This window comes from Amblyomma mixtum, chromosome 3 (assembly GCF_055824585.1).
Source record: "Amblyomma mixtum isolate Tamu chromosome 3, ASM5582458v1, whole genome shotgun sequence".
Classification (NCBI taxonomy): Eukaryota; Metazoa; Arthropoda; class Arachnida; order Ixodida; family Ixodidae; genus Amblyomma; species Amblyomma mixtum.
The window spans coordinates 344,565,834-344,581,007 of record NC_143014.1 but is presented as its reverse complement, the minus strand read 5'-3'; the positions used below and the strand labels follow the sequence as shown (position 1 = coordinate 344,581,007).

The window sequence follows — 15,174 nt, the reverse complement described above, 5'->3', positions numbered from 1 at the left end:
AGTGTGCTTTGGTGAGGAGTGTATATGCTGCACGCGAAGAACCTCCAAGCTGGCTACTGTGCCTAGATGCATGTGTGTGCCTCCCTGAATTTTGATGTTTTGATGGGGATGCGGTGTTGAGTTAGGGCTATGGCGGGCTCCTATTAAGCAGCCCGGTAACTTGAGACGCGAACCAGTCTGATTGAAGTTGTCCTCCTTTCTACGGAAGTTCTTCCATGCAATAAAGAAAAAAAAAGAGCTGGCATGGCGGAGTGGTACCGTGCTCGTCTCGCACTCCAGAGACCGGGGTTCGATTCCTGAGCTCGACCAGTTTCCTACTCGGTTTTATTTATTTATCTGACCTGACTAGAAAGGTTAATTAGGCTAATTAGGTAATTAAGCAATTAACTCCACTCATTCCTACTTACATGGAGCATCACTATACGATCCCTGTAATTGGTTGCATGGTTACTAGCGAAAGTACAATTAGCCCGGTTTGAAATTCGCGCGCTGTGACGTCACGACCGTTTCGACCAATTGAAAAGCGTGACATTTCCAATATTTTCCAATTAAGCTGGCCAAAAGGGTCTGTAATGCCCTACGATATATATACTGACAACCAGATTTAGGGCAAACGAAAGCTTTATTATAAAATAGAAACCTGTAAAGAGGAAGATGATCAGCAGTCAGAGCAGCCGAACCGAGGCGAGGCGCGAGACGACGATCGGCAGCTGAAGCAGCAGAGCCGACGCGCGGCGCGAGACGAGAGCGTGAACTGTTCCGGGACCGGACCTGTCCTTGCCCGCTCTAACCGGCCTTCACAACTGTCAATAAAGGCCGTTACATCTTGGTGGAGGTGCGGGGTAGCGGAGAGACGTCTTTTCGGGTGATTTTGTTGAGGCGCCGGTAGTCAACGCAAAAGCGGATAGAGCCGTCTTTCTTGGTGACAAGGACGACGGGGGAAGCCCAAGGACTGTGTGATGGTTGTATGACGCCACGCTGCAGCATATCATTGACCTGGGTGTCGATAACCTGGCGTTCGGTGGCCGAGACGCGATATGGGCGTTGGCGCAACGGCGAATGGGCGCCAGTGTCGATCCGATGGGTAACAGCTGAAGTGCGACCAAAACGGTGGTGAGAGAAGTCAAACGATGACCGAAACTTATCTAGCAGGGCCGCAAGCTGGGTCTTCTCCGGTGGCGAAAGATTTGTGTCGATTGAGCCCACAAAGACGGCCTCGGGAACGGGATCAGGAGACGGTGAGGAGGAAGTAAGTGAAGACACTTGCAGGCGGCAGGAGTCGTCCTCAGAAGGGTCCCAGGCGACGACGGAAGCGAAAGGCTGGACACATCCCAAGCATTCACCACGAAGAAGAGTGGAGGGGCACAGGAATGGATTCGTCAGGGGCAAGGCGCTGCAGCCGGCTGAGACGGCAAGCACGGCGAATGGCAGGGGTAGACAGTGGCGAGAAGCAGAGGAGTCGGACGGGATGAAGATGACAGGGCCGTTGGATCCAGAGTCGCAATGAACAGAGGCGAGCACAGCAGAGCACGGAGGGATCATGACGTCATCAGCCACAGTCAGCTTGGAGCACAAGTTAGTGGAAGCGTTCACAGAGTCGTCGCCGAAGGGAAGAAGGGCGACTTCGGAACGAGCGCAGTCGATGACAACGTCATGTTGGGAGAGAAAGTCCCAGCCTAAGATGACGTCGTGAGACGGCCATGGGAAGACAATGAATTCAACAATATACAGAACGTCCTGAATAGTAACTCGGGCTGTACATGCCCCCAAAGGTGCAATAAGTTGCGAATTAGCGGCGCGAAGCATAAAACCATATAGCGGAGTCATCACTTTTCGTAACTGGCGGCACAATTTCTCACTTAGTACAGATACAGCAGCACTGGTGTCAACAAGCGCGAAAGCATCGGTGCCCTCCACAGAAACCGCGATCAAATTTGTCGGAGAAAGTCGAGGTCTTGAGCTTGGTGACGAGCAAGCAGTTCTTGCCTCCGGAACTGCGGGCACTAGTTTTCCGAAGGGGAAGAGGGACGACGGCGCATCGGGGAAACCGAGCGACGACACGGAGATGGAGCACGGCGGCGAATAGACGGCCTGAGATCGGAGGAAGCAGTGGTCTCAGAAGGCGAAGTGCGGTGAAAAGGCTGGGGAGGGGCGTAGGCGTAACCTCGAGGGTCAGTATTGGCAGCAGGGGACAACACTTGGCGGCGGCAGGGACGCATCACATGGCCAGGAATGCCGCAGACAGAACAAATGGGTAGGTTGTCCGGTGTCCGCCATGGACGGAAACGTTGCGGTGGTGGCCAGGCAGGACGAAATGGTGTCGACTGCGGTGGATGCTGGTACGAAACGAACGTTTCTGGGCGGGGACGCCTGACGGCTTCGGCATAGGTAAGTGGCAAAATAAATTTATACATCATGACCTCCAATTTTTCGTTGCACGTCCCCCAGCTTCTGTGAGAGGTGCATGCGCACGGCTTTCAGTCTCTTCTCTGCAAGCTCCTTTGGTATGTCTCCCATGTAGATATGAAACAGAGCTGCACAATAGAACACAAAATAGGCCACATTTGAACACAACTAGATACATGATAAATGCAAAAGTGAGATTCAGAATTACCACTCTCATTGTAAAAACACAAACGAATGTTCGCCATTAAAGGGGCCATGAAGCCTACTTTCGTGCATACCCTTGTTGTAGCATTTAATTCCCAACACATTAAATTACAATACCCAAAACTTTCAGTTGATTCCGTGCGGCAGATATCTTTAAAACGATTTTCGTTTCCTTTGCGAACTGACTGCTTGTCTGGCAACCTCTGATTGCTGACGACACATGGGCCTACCCACTCCGCGTCTGCTGTGTGTTGTTGGATGCATTGAGATGCTTGCATGAAAACCAAAGACAGAGATTACTCGAAACAACGGGCAATGCTATTTATACATTCTGTGCAGATATGTCAATTGCACTATCTTTGTCGCAGCAAGATCGGAGAACGCGCACAATGACTTGCCACCAGTCGTTGAGAACGCTAATTTCACAACCAAATAGATAAATCAGGTTACTGGCAGAACGGATCTTAGCGAGAGCCACACAAACAGTGTGGAGATCTCTGAAAGTGCTGTGATAGAGCCTGCATGAAGAAACGTATGGGCATAACACACCTTGCAAAAACTAAACGTCACTTTTACCCGACTTTGCAGTTTTGGATGCAATAAGGACATTGCAGTTGTTACAAACCTCGGATACAATGAACAGGATCTCCATGACTATCACGCTTTCTGTAAGTGAGCACGACTGTATTTGGCTGAAGCAAAGTTTGATTGCCTAGGTGTTACTCAAAGCAAAGAAAAAAAAGCACTAGCACCTTTCAGAGAAGAGACTTTTTCCGGTGTAAGTGCCGGTTTCGCCTCTGTTCTGCCAAGAGACCGGCACTTATTTGAAAGCACGCCAGTCACGCTGCGGCTCTTCAGCTCATCAGGTGTCCAATACACCTGAGTAGCACCGCGGCAGAACATTGAGTCTGTTGGTGCTCTCAGGAGCATCTGCCAGGCACCAGGCTCCATCCAGAGCCCACTGCCTGCATAGACCTGCAGCAAACGTGGAGAATTTCGCATTTGTACACATTAACAGCAATGAATCAAGGGATTTTAAATATTTCATAACTTAAAACAAACAGCTGAAAAACATAAAAATTATGTAGGCATGAATGCACTCTTTTACAGCGAGCAGTGTCCAAAATCAGTAGATTTTTTATTTCTAGCCTTATAATTCGAAAAAAAAAAGAAATTGCTTGCGTGCAACATGAAATATATAGCACAATCTTCTGACAGTTCTAGCTTCTCTTCATTCCGAGTCAAATACCGCCAAAAGTTGAAATAATGTTCTCTGCCCCAATTCAAACAAACTTCAGAAATGAGAATAAATTTCACATACCAACAACTAGGCATACCTGACAGAACAAGGCAGCCTCCTCATGATCAAAAATTATTTGTGTACTAAGAATTTCCTCAGGACAAGAATAACTGCAGACCCATTATGGCATCGTCAGGTAATGAAGTACAAAAATGACAAATTAGAAATGCTGACCTGTGCCTTACATGATATTGTCTGAAACCACACATCTATGCTTTGCACACTACCCTTTTCGGCACACTTACTGGGACTAGTATAAGTTTCTACTGTAAGCTAGCATCATCCTCTAAACTGTACCCATTTCACTATGTACCAGCCCCAATTTAATTAAGAATCATTCACTCACTCTACTATGGTATTTGATACACTATATGACTTAAGAACTCGCACAATCACCTTTCCATCATCCCTAGCAGAACCTATCACAGTGTCCTGCCCACCAGGCAGCTGGAGCTGGCAGTCCGCGGCGCTCTCCATCTCCTCGGCTGAGCATACTTTTTTGACAAGAAAAGGAAGTACACAAATATCAATGCACCTCAGCAGCACATATAAGCAAAAAGCAAACTGAGTTCAGTTTGACATTGTGGGCTATCAAGTAAATGAAAAAAATTAAGTATTTTGCTCTCAAGGTAACAGTGAAAGCTTTGCACAGTAGAACCTCGCTGCTGAGTTGATGGGTGCTGCATTTTCCTGGCTGCTACACATTGTAGTGGTCTAGATCTGGCATGATGATAATAGGGTTCCATGCATTATAAACCCTGCTGTTCGTTGCAATGTAACTTCGGCCACATTCCTACACAGTAATACTTGTGAAATAACACCCCATGCCAGCTTAAATGAGAAACGGTGGCGGTCATATGTTTACTTCTAAAGCGGCTTTACTTGGCCTGGCATGTCTAGCACCACTGTGTTAGGCAGACGGCTTTCAGACAGGCTGTGCCATCATCATCCACAGTGGTTGCACTTTTTTGAAGCAGTAGCTTCACTGCTACAGGTGCACGGCTGAGATCGCCATGTACGCAACATGACCTTCAAGTCTGCCACAAATAAAATAAACAAACAAATAAACCTCACAATCAGTGGGATTCAAACTCAGGTCCATTGGGCGAGAGCCAGGTGCGCTAACCACTAAGCTTCAGACCCACGGTGTGACAATTCATTAAAACTGGAGATATACAGGGTGTCCCAGCTAAAAGTAACCAAGCTTGTTAAAAAGAGGATGATCCCTAGCCGAGTGAGACCAACTGAGGGTTGTTGATAGTCGCGTGTCCTAGTCTGCAGTATTTTTTTATTATGCAAACGTGATTAATTAGCAAAGACTAATTATCTAACTTTTTAATGATTGCTTTCAGGAAGAAATTGTCAATGCAGGAGTTGTACATCCCATAGAAAAATAATCGTTTGCCTTGTTTGCAGCTAAGTACCACTGATACAACTTCTTTTATCTGACTTAAAAGAAAGCCCGCGAAATACAAAAAGAACCACGTGATGGGGAAGCAGTTACAGCGCTCCCAAACGAGCGATCAAGCAACGACATCCGCTTATGTTTGCAACGCTGTCCCGTACAGCTTTTGGCGTCTTGAGGAGGTGGCGAGATATGCACCAGGAACTGCTTATGCGTCATGGAAAGTGAGCGGGTGCTGCTTTTCAAGGAAGTGAAGCGCGGCTCGCATGGAGCGCTTTTTCACGCGTAACCTCGCCTCGAGTGATAGGAATGTGGCCGTGCCGCTAACTTGCACCGTCACGCGCTGAAGAAACGGTCGCCCTAGCGCCGATGCGAGAGTTAATTACGTATATCTCGCAACCATCACAAAACGCCGAACCCCGTTCGAGACAACGTTGCAAAGATAAGCGAATGTCTTTGCTTGGCTGGTCGTCTGGGAGCGCTGAAACTGCTTCCCTATCACGTGGCTCTTTTTGTATTTCGCGGGCTTTCTTTTAAGTCAAATAAAAGAAGCTGTATCAGTGGTACTTGGCTGCAAACACGGCAAACGGTTATTTTTCAAAGGGATCTACAACTCCTGCATTGACACTTTCTTCCTGTAGGCAATAATTAAAAAGTTAGCTAATTAGTCTCTGCTAATTAATCATGTTTGCATAATAAAAAAAAATACTACAGACTAGGACACGCGACTGGCAACAACCCTCAGTTGGTCTCACTCGGCTAGGGATCATCCTCTTTTTTACAAGCTTCGTTACTTTTAGCTGGGACACCCTGTATATGTGCTTCTTGTATACTAACTGCTAGGTTACACAGCCGCTCATGCAATATCATGGTAATTTGTGATTCGAGCGATTCATGATTGATCAGTGACAGGCGATTTCGAGAAGAGTTTGAAGAGGAATAACAAGAGGAAGACGAAGAATACAAAGAGGAAGATTAGCGCTCCACACGCAGAAAATCTAACACCACGGGTATAGGAAAAAATCAGCTGTGGTTTAGCTTCGGTTAAACCTGGTGAGAAGCAGTAGTTTCACGTAGCTATGTGCGGCAAAGTCCAAAGAAACAACAATCTTTCAACAAGCCGAGAAACTAGAAACAAACAAAGCTTTGCAAAGCGCAGCCACATGAAGCTACCGCTTCTCGCCATGTTTAATCAGAGCTAAACCACAGCTAATTTTTTCTTCACCTATCCTTGTTTCTTTGTAATTGTGCTGCTAGTGTTAGTGTGGCTGGCGCGATTGATTTTGTCCTTCCGCACCTCATCACATCTTTTGTGACTTCTGGATGCACACAGCAGTGGCAACAAAGAGGACGAGGGCTAGCCTCCGCTGGAACCAACCATTATGTTGGCTGTAGCGGCATTAGACATTCTCAGAAAGTATGTTTGCAACGATCGCAACAGCCACATAGCCCCGTAAATTCTGGAGAAATGAGTAGTCCTCACCGGACGTAAGAAAATGCAGCAGACAATGCTGCATGATTTTTTCAAGTGCCAGCACTGCAATAAATGTGTTTAGTTCTTCATTCCTGTCATTTTTAAATTTGTCCTACTTCCTGCCTCTAATGTTTCCTCGCTCTTGCATTTTTTTTTTGTAGCAAGAGCTATTGGTCGCAAAGTAGCATTTTCACTGCGGCGGTGGTCACGCCGTGGTCACACCGCTTCTTGCGCCGCTGCCTAGCAACCGTTGCCAGATGGAGCCGCGCCATCTGGTGCAACGTCAGAGGAGGAGGAGAGCCAGAGATAGCAGTAGGCACAGCAAGAGACCTCCCAGGTCTACGTATGCATTCACTGGACACCCAGAAATCACACACAAGGGACCGGGAACAGGACTGCCCACGAGACTGCTGGCGCGCAGCTAGAGGAAGACCGTCGGCATTGCCTTAACGTGAGCCGACCAACTCGGACAACCCTTATTGTTCTCCCATCCCGCTCATAATACCTGACTCTATCATCACACGCCTTTAACAAGAGCAGAGGGGTTTGTCGTGGGACTTTGTCCCAGACATTACTCCATCCATTCCTTCTGGACTTTCTCGCCCGGCCCAAGTTCTCGCTCACAAGGTGCGAGCCGGTGCAGCGTACACCCCGGACATCCCGAGTCGATGGCACCGAACCAGGATCGGCTGCCCCGATTGCCCTGCTGACTCTGTTGATTTGCACCACCTGATCTGGACCTGTCCTGGCACTGCGAGCCTCTGCGCCTGCTACACCTCTGCCTACCACATCCAGACATACGATGACTGGACGGCCCCCAGTACCGACGCCAAGCGCAAGCTCAGTGCCCTGCTAGACTTCATGTCAGAGACCGACACCCTCACCTTCACCTAACCAACCCACTTCCCCCTTGGGCCTCAGGTCATCCTTGTGATTAAAGATTTATGAATGAATGAGCAGCGGCCTGTATAAGAGGGCGGTTCGTTGAAGCTGTTATGGCCAGAGATGGAGAGCGAGTCGGAGAGGCTGAAAAAAACCAAGCTGAGCTGTTGGAACGAAACAAGGCAAAGGCGACGAGACCGAGGAAGAACGCGCAAAACGTCTCAATAAGCGACGCCGTGAAGATGCAGCTCGACGAGTTCGCCTAGCCTCTGAAGGTCCATTACCTCTCGCTACGTATGTCTGGCATAGCTGAGCTAAGCCACAGCCAATTTTTTTTAGTCCCGTGAGGAGTACATCAGCAGGGTTATGCTGTATTAAAACTTGTAGAAACATTAATACTATGAGAAACACATCTCAGTGAAGAGTTGATCGGCTGCTACACTAACAGTAGTAAAGCTTTTTGACGGGCTAGTTGGTACATATTCACATTTGAAAGGGTGTGCGCTAAAAAAGACGTACACAGGAAAAAGATAGAGACGACCGGAAAGAAGCGCAACTTCCAACTTTAATGACGACAAAAGAAGCCAGGCGCACATATATATCCGCTGATAAACAGATATGAGCTGCGTGATGGAGCGTGACCCCATCAACCAAACATAAGACAGCGCAAAAAATGCATATCTATGTGACATTAAAAGAAACCCAAGAAAGTGAACATATCAAACACCTGCCGAGGTAAGGTAAAAAAGTGGGATTCGTATCGGCTGACAACAATGCATAACAACATGGGAAAACAGAGCTGTATGAAAGATGACACTGAAAAAGAGGATAACACCATAAAAAAGGCTAACAACATGACGAAATTTTTAAGAAAGAACAAGTGAAAGATGGAGATAAAAACCGTGTAAAGGGTGGTAAATAAAGACACATTGGAACATCTAAAAGGACAATAAAACATAGAGAGGCGAACGGGTTAATAGTCTAGATGTACCCATCCAGAAAGGCAAGTTCATTTCTAGACAGGTTAATGGAAGGCGTGCTAACGCACTTGTCTTTCCTGAGGTGAATAAAAAAGGCCTCGATTACTTCTCTTTCTGTCTTGTCCTGAGCCTCAGCTAGAAACTTGGTTTCATTAAACTTGGGGTAGCAGTTCTGGCAACTGCTGCAGTGTAACGGAAGGTTACCTCCAGACCTGTTCTTCATGGTGACGTTGTGCCTGCGGGCGCGCTCATTGAAACATTTCCCGGTTTGACCCACATACACTTTGCCGCACGTCAAGGGAATCTCGTACACAACATTGGCAGTGCATTGTGTGTACACGGTTTGATGCTTGATATTACAGGCCTTCTTAACACGCTTCCTGGTCACCATCGGACATAATTTCGCCAGTTTGCAAGGAGCCGAAAAAACCAGCCTAACCCCGTGACGAGACGCAACTTTCTTTAAATTGTGTGAAAGACCATGCAGGTAAGGTATAACCTGCACAGGTTTCCGTTCTGTTTGATGTTTAGCATGCTCCGAGGCGGTCAAAGGAGCTGAGACCGGATGCCTCGAAATATTCTTTTCAGGTAAAACGCATAAGCCTGCTTGTCCACTACGTGCCATTGTGTCTGAAAGGGATACGTGGCAAAAAGTTGTGGGTGACTTCCTTCGGTGCCAACTGGACAGAATAGCTGGCGCTGACCCTTACCGCGTTCGAAGCTCAAAGGAAGTGGTGCAGGTACTGGAGGGAGGCAAGATATCGGCCACAACTGGTTTTTCAATTGACGTTGAGGACTTATTTTACTCTGTGCCTCACGACGGGTTGTTGGATGCTGTTTGTGAACATTTGGAAGAATTTGGCGAAGTCAGGTTTAAAAATTCTGCCGGTGTCACAACTGAAAAATTTCTGGACCTACTATTGTTTTATTTGGATTCCACTGTTATTTGCTTCCAGGATGAGTTTTACTTGCAAAAAGCCGGAATTTGTATAGGTTCCTCAGTCGCATCGGTCTTATGCGAAATTTTTCTGGCGTCATTTGACCGGCGCCTTGAGAGCTAGCTTGAAGGACACAGGGATAACACGTATTTTCAGATACGTCGACGATTATCTTGTTCTTCTTAACGCACCTTCATACTGTGCTGCTGATACACTTGTAGTCCAAATTCTCACTACCTTCTGTTCTTCATCGAGGGGTCTAAAATTCGCGCATGAACGAGCAGATCATGATCGACTCCAGTTTCTTGACTTACAGCTTATTTTTACAAATGATCATGTGTGTTGGTCTTATCAGCCGCACTCAAAGAAGTCACTTTTGCCCTATGATAGTGCCCACTCCAAGCTGGTAAAGCTTGGCATAGTATCTCTTTGCATGAAATCTGCATTAGAAAAATCCTGCGGCCACAAGATAGGTGAAAGTTTCCAGTGCCAGATCGACCGAATTTCTGCTGCAGGTTACCCTGCAAATCTGGTCACCAACATGTCTGAAAACCTTTTGCAAAAAATTAAAAACTCGGAGCATGCTAAACATCAAACAGAACGGAAACCTGTGCAGGTTATACCTTACCTGCATGGTCTTTCACACAATTTAAAGAAAGTTGCGTCTCGTCACGGGGTTAGGCTGGTTTTTTCGGCTCCTTACAAACTGGCGAAATTATGTCCGATGGTGACCAGGAAGCGTGTTAAGAAGGCCTGTAATATGAAGCATCAAACCGTGTACACACAATGCACTGCCAATGTTGTGTACGAGATTCCCTTGACGTGCGGCAAAGTGTATGTGGGTCAAACCGGGAAATGTTTCAATGAGCGCGCCCGCAGGCACAACGTCACCATGAAGAACAGGTCTGGAGGTAACCTTCCGTTACACTGCAGCAGTTGCCAGAACTGCTACCCCAAGTTTAATGAAACCAAGTTTCTAGCTAAGGCTCAGGACAAGACAGAAAGAGAAGTAATCGAGGCCTTTTTTATTCACCTCAGGAAAGACAAGTGCGTTTGCACGCCTTCTATTAACCTGTCTAGAAATGAACTTGCCTTTCTGGATGGGTACATCTAGACTATTAACCCGTTCGCCTCTCTATGTTTTAGTGTCCTTTTAGATGTTCCAATGTGCCTTTATTTACCACCCTTTACACGGTTTTTATCTCCATCTTTCACTTGTTCTTTGTTAAAAATTTCGTCATGTTGTTAGCCTTTTTTATGGTGTTATCCTCTTTTTCAGTGTCATCTTTCATACAGCTCTGTTTTCCCATGTTGTTATGCATTGTTGTCAGCCGATACGAATCCCATTTTTTTACCTTACCTCGGCAGGTGTTTGATATGTTCACTTTCTTGGGTTTCTTTTAATGTCACTTAGATATGCATTTTTTTCGCTGTCTTATGTTTGGTTGATGGGGTCACGCTCCATCACGCAGCTCATATCTGTTTATCAGCGGATATATATGTGTGCCTGGCTTCTTTTGTCGTCATTAAAGTTGGAAGTTGCGCTTCTTTCCGGTCGTCTCTATCTTTTTCCTGTGTACGTCTTTTTTAGCGCACACCCTTTCAAACTACACTAACACTGATGGCTAAAAAGATAACTGGTGAAATAATGAGGGCTAAGTGACAAGTGACAACCGTGGCCGCAGTGGCTCAGTGGTTATGACGCTTGGCTGCTGACCCAAATGACGAGAGTTCGATCCAGCTGCGGCAATGGAATTTCGATGGAGGCGAAGTTCCAGGGGCCCGTGTGCTGTGCGATGTCAGTGCACGTTAAAGAACCTCAGCTGATCGAAATTTCCGGAGCCCTCCACTACCACGTCCCTCATAGCCCGAGTCGCTTTGGGACGTTGAACCCCCATAAACGAGCCTTAAAGACACAGCAGAACACTGCGGAGCAAGAGCAGTTCAGAAAAATCGCATATCCTGCCAAAAATGAAAGGGGCAGTACAGCAAGCCTCATAGGCAATGCAAAAAGAAAAAAAAAGACGTCAGGTTCAATTAACTGCGCATCTGCTGAAGGACAGCAGGAACACTGTGCCAGAAAACTTTTCAACCTGTACACGGTACAACGCCTAACAACTTTGAATGTACCAGACGACCAGAATAATGCTAATATATTTTGTTAATTCACAAGAAAGGGGATGTCAATCAATTAAAAAGCTTTTAATTATTAGATAACTATGGGAAAGAAACATGAAGCTTAATGAAAAGGCTTGAAATGCAACTGAAGGCAGGACGGCAAGCTATCGAAAGGTATAGATGTAATCACACAGTAGAGTAGGAGAGCGACACAAAGTAGAGATAAAAAGTACAGAAAGAAATGGGGCCTGGGAAGCGTATGTAACCAATTTCAAGAAAGGTCAATGTAGCACATACAGTCAAAGTTAGGGGCACAGCAGAGATGGTGGAAGGATGAGAGTAGAAGTTTCAGGGGATAAGGCGCCCTCAAGTGGCACAGGACAGGGTTAACAGGCGCTCATTGGACAAATCCTTTGTTTGCAGTGAACATTTTCTCAGGCCGATTTGATTATGAAAAATAAAAAATGGCATGCATCACAAGAAGGTTCGCTCACCAAACTCGTCTGGCCCACTGCCACTCGCCCCATCGATGGATGTCATTGCTGGGGCCAGTTCTGTGAATTAGGTATAGTTAGAGTTCATGTCCTTACACCAAAATGCACATCAAATGTACCGTAAAAACCCGCGTATAATACGAGGTTTTTTTCCCATAATTAGCGTCCTAAATTTCCGCCTCGTACTATTTGCGGATCCGAACAAAAATTTTCGAAGTTGCTTGATGTTTTGGTTTCGTTTTTGCGGCGTGGCTATGGCTTCGCTTCGCTATTGGCGCATGGCTACGGCTTGGCTTCGTTACTCTCGACAAACGACGTCACGACGTCGTTTCTTTGTTGATCCGTTGGGTGCGCCGGAGGGTCGCGGTGTGCCGTGCGCCTGTTGACAACGCACGTGCTAGCATGTAAGGAACACTTCGTGAAGTGGATATTGTTTTAGAGAGCACAATGTCACGGTCTCGAAAACAGTACTCGGCTACTTTCAAGCGATTTTGGCTGCGGAGAACATCGGCAACGGTGCGGCCGGGAGGCAGTTTGGTGTCGTCGAAGGAAGCATTCGTGGATGGCCACAACAGAAAGAAGCCCTTTTCGCGTGCAGCGGAATGCGACAAAGCTTTCGCGGCCGTTTGATGGTTGCGTAAAAAAACCGTTCAAGGACGCAGTCAGGCGGTGCTACGCAGAGTGGATGCGCTCAGGTGAGCCTGCAGTGACGCCAACCGGGCGGCTGAAGCGGGCTTAAGAAGTGCGGCATCTCGAACGCCCTCGATGGCACGGAAGATGAGTACATTTGGGATGATTTGTCGGACAAAGAAATGTTCGAAGAAAGCGCTACTGAAGAACAAAGTAATTGAAGTGAAGTGCGGGATGCGATTTGAATAAATGTCTTCTATGAGCTTGCGTTACTCGTATTATACGCGGGTGAAACTTTTTTCCCATTTCGCGTCTCTAAATCTTAGCCCCGTATTATATTCGGGTTCGTATTATACGCGGGTTTTTACGGTATATTCACACAACGGATGAGGTCGCAAAAAGATCTCTAGCATCACCTCAAGTAAAGGCAGTGTCCGCATGCTGAAAGCATTCACACATGAGATGAAAACAGCAGATCTTGTCCTAATAGAAAAAAAACGCCCTCCTCTTTCCATTTGCAGACACCAATTGGTTGGCGTCAACTCGTGACGTCAAGCCACATAATGCACAGTTCACCCTCAAGATTTGCAATTCAGTCCACCGTGTGAATTCACCTTAAGATGACTTCCAAGAGCACTTACTTTAAGCTCTAAGATATACATGCATGGTGACACCTACAACATGCAATTTGATGAAGTAGCTTAGCTAAGAAAAAAGGGATGAGAAGCTCACATGTGAGCTACTCAGGAACAAGAACCAGAGCTAATGTTTTAAACAGTTACTAGGCACATTACCATAGCATGAAAATGCACACACACCTCTCAACTGGCATGTTAGAAATACAAAACACTTCAGTAAACTATCTACACAACAATAGCACACCTTGCAAACATACACCACCTGGACTTTGTGTTTCCCAAATATAAGACATTCATTTTGTGCACAAAATTGCAACAAATAAACAAAGTAGCAGTGCCACCTAATTGGCCATTTAGAAACAAGGAGCAGAGGTATTATGAACAGCAGAGTTAGTTGTTGGCCTGGTTAGCATCACTGATTTAAGTTCATAGTTTTCCAGCCCTACGGAACACACACACATACATGAGCCGCCACGGCAGTTCAGTGGTTATGGTGCTCGGCTGCTGGCCTGTTAAGACACGGGTTCTATCCTGGCCGCGGTGGTTGCATTTCGATGGAGGCAAAATGCTACAGGCCCGTAAATGCAAACTGCATGCAGGAGATCTAAAGAATGAGGACAGGTTCCAAACTTGTCAAGCACTGCAGTGATTGTACAGAGATTTTCAAGTGTGAAGATCCTTAGCAGAAGCAAGCCACTTGTGAAGGGACAGAGACGCATCATATTAAAAAAGCTGGTTCACAATGTGCGAGCAATACTTCAGTTGTATCATATAACACAGAAATGATGTTTCTTTCATAGTTTTTATGATAAAGGTGTGATAAGTTTGTTTTTTTCCTGCTCCGCTGGTCTGAAGGCATTTAAGCAGTGTCTGCGCCGTTAAATAACCAGTCGTCAGTGAGTGCTGTGTTTTATCCTTCTTCCCAACTTCAGTAAAACGGCAAGTTACATACTTGAAGAAAACACAGGTGCTGACTAGCAACTGAAGGTTTATTGAAAAGGAACACATAAAATATACTCTCTTCACAACCAAGAGCGTGCATGAGCTGCGCGAACAACACTGATAAGCTATCAACTTCAGTCATGGTGGTCAAGATTCAACAGTTCACAGCCATGAACGGCCATCCGTCCTTGTTAATGATTGTGAACTATTGTATCCTGACCACCATGACTGAAGTTGACAGGTTATCAGTGTTGTTTGCGCAGCTCATGCACGCTCTTGGTTGCGAAGAGAGTATATTTTATGCATTCCTTTTCAATAAACCTTCAGTTGCTAGTCAGCACCTGTCTCATCTTCTCTCTTGACCCTGTTGCTGCGCTGTTTTCTTCAAGTATCCTTCTTCCCTTCTTTGGTCATGCACCGTTGCACTGGAAAACTACAAATTTAAAGTACTCTCAACATTTGCCTGAACAATTTAGCACGTCTAAAATATGCTTATCTTCTGGTAGCCTCCAGCTGCTCACGATGGTCTCTTCTAATTCATGATGTGACAAGCAAAGCTGCATCCCTGCAAAAAAAAGAAAGAACCAAAAATTTCCTAATATAAGCATCTTGGTGGGCACACGTCTAATAACAAATCTTTTACAATCCTCAATGAGCACAGACATTGGACAGCTCTGTACAAAGAACTTATGTCCAGTCATTTGGCTCAAACCAAAATAGTGAGAAAAAAATCCGCCCTTCCCTGGCAGCGCGAGCATATTTT

The 15,174-nt window shown here is 46.2% G+C and overlaps 1 protein-coding gene across 1 annotated transcript; it reads right to left on the bottom strand.

The window, feature by feature from the left end:
• Positions 1-603: 603 nt before the first annotated feature.
• LOC149356204 (BEN domain-containing protein 5-like) lies at positions 604-14,495 on the bottom strand. Its single transcript, XM_089584141.1, has 4 exons — positions 12,202-14,495; positions 4,307-4,404; positions 3,363-3,585; positions 604-2,534 (listed from the first exon to the last, which is right to left on the bottom strand). Exons 1-4 carry the CDS (start codon positions 12,245-12,247, stop codon positions 2,407-2,409), a joined length of 495 nt encoding a protein of 164 aa, XP_089440267.1. The 5' UTR covers positions 12,248-14,495; the 3' UTR covers positions 604-2,406.
• Between the last annotated feature and the right edge of the window lie 679 nt (positions 14,496-15,174).

Excerpts from the sequence above, each read along its gene's own strand:
- LOC149356204 (XM_089584141.1), bottom strand. The coding sequence starts at position 12,247 with ATGACATCCATCGATGGGGCGAGTGGCAGTGGGCCAGACGAGTTTG. Across the intron at positions 3,586-4,306 it reads CTGCTAGGGATGATGGAAAG|GTCTATGCAGGCAGTGGGCT; the intron begins GTGATTGTGCGA and ends CGTTTGCTGCAG. Across the intron at positions 2,535-3,362 it reads AAAAGTCTCTTCTCTGAAAG|CTCTGTTTCATATCTACATG; the intron begins GTGCTAGTGCTT and ends TCTATTGTGCAG.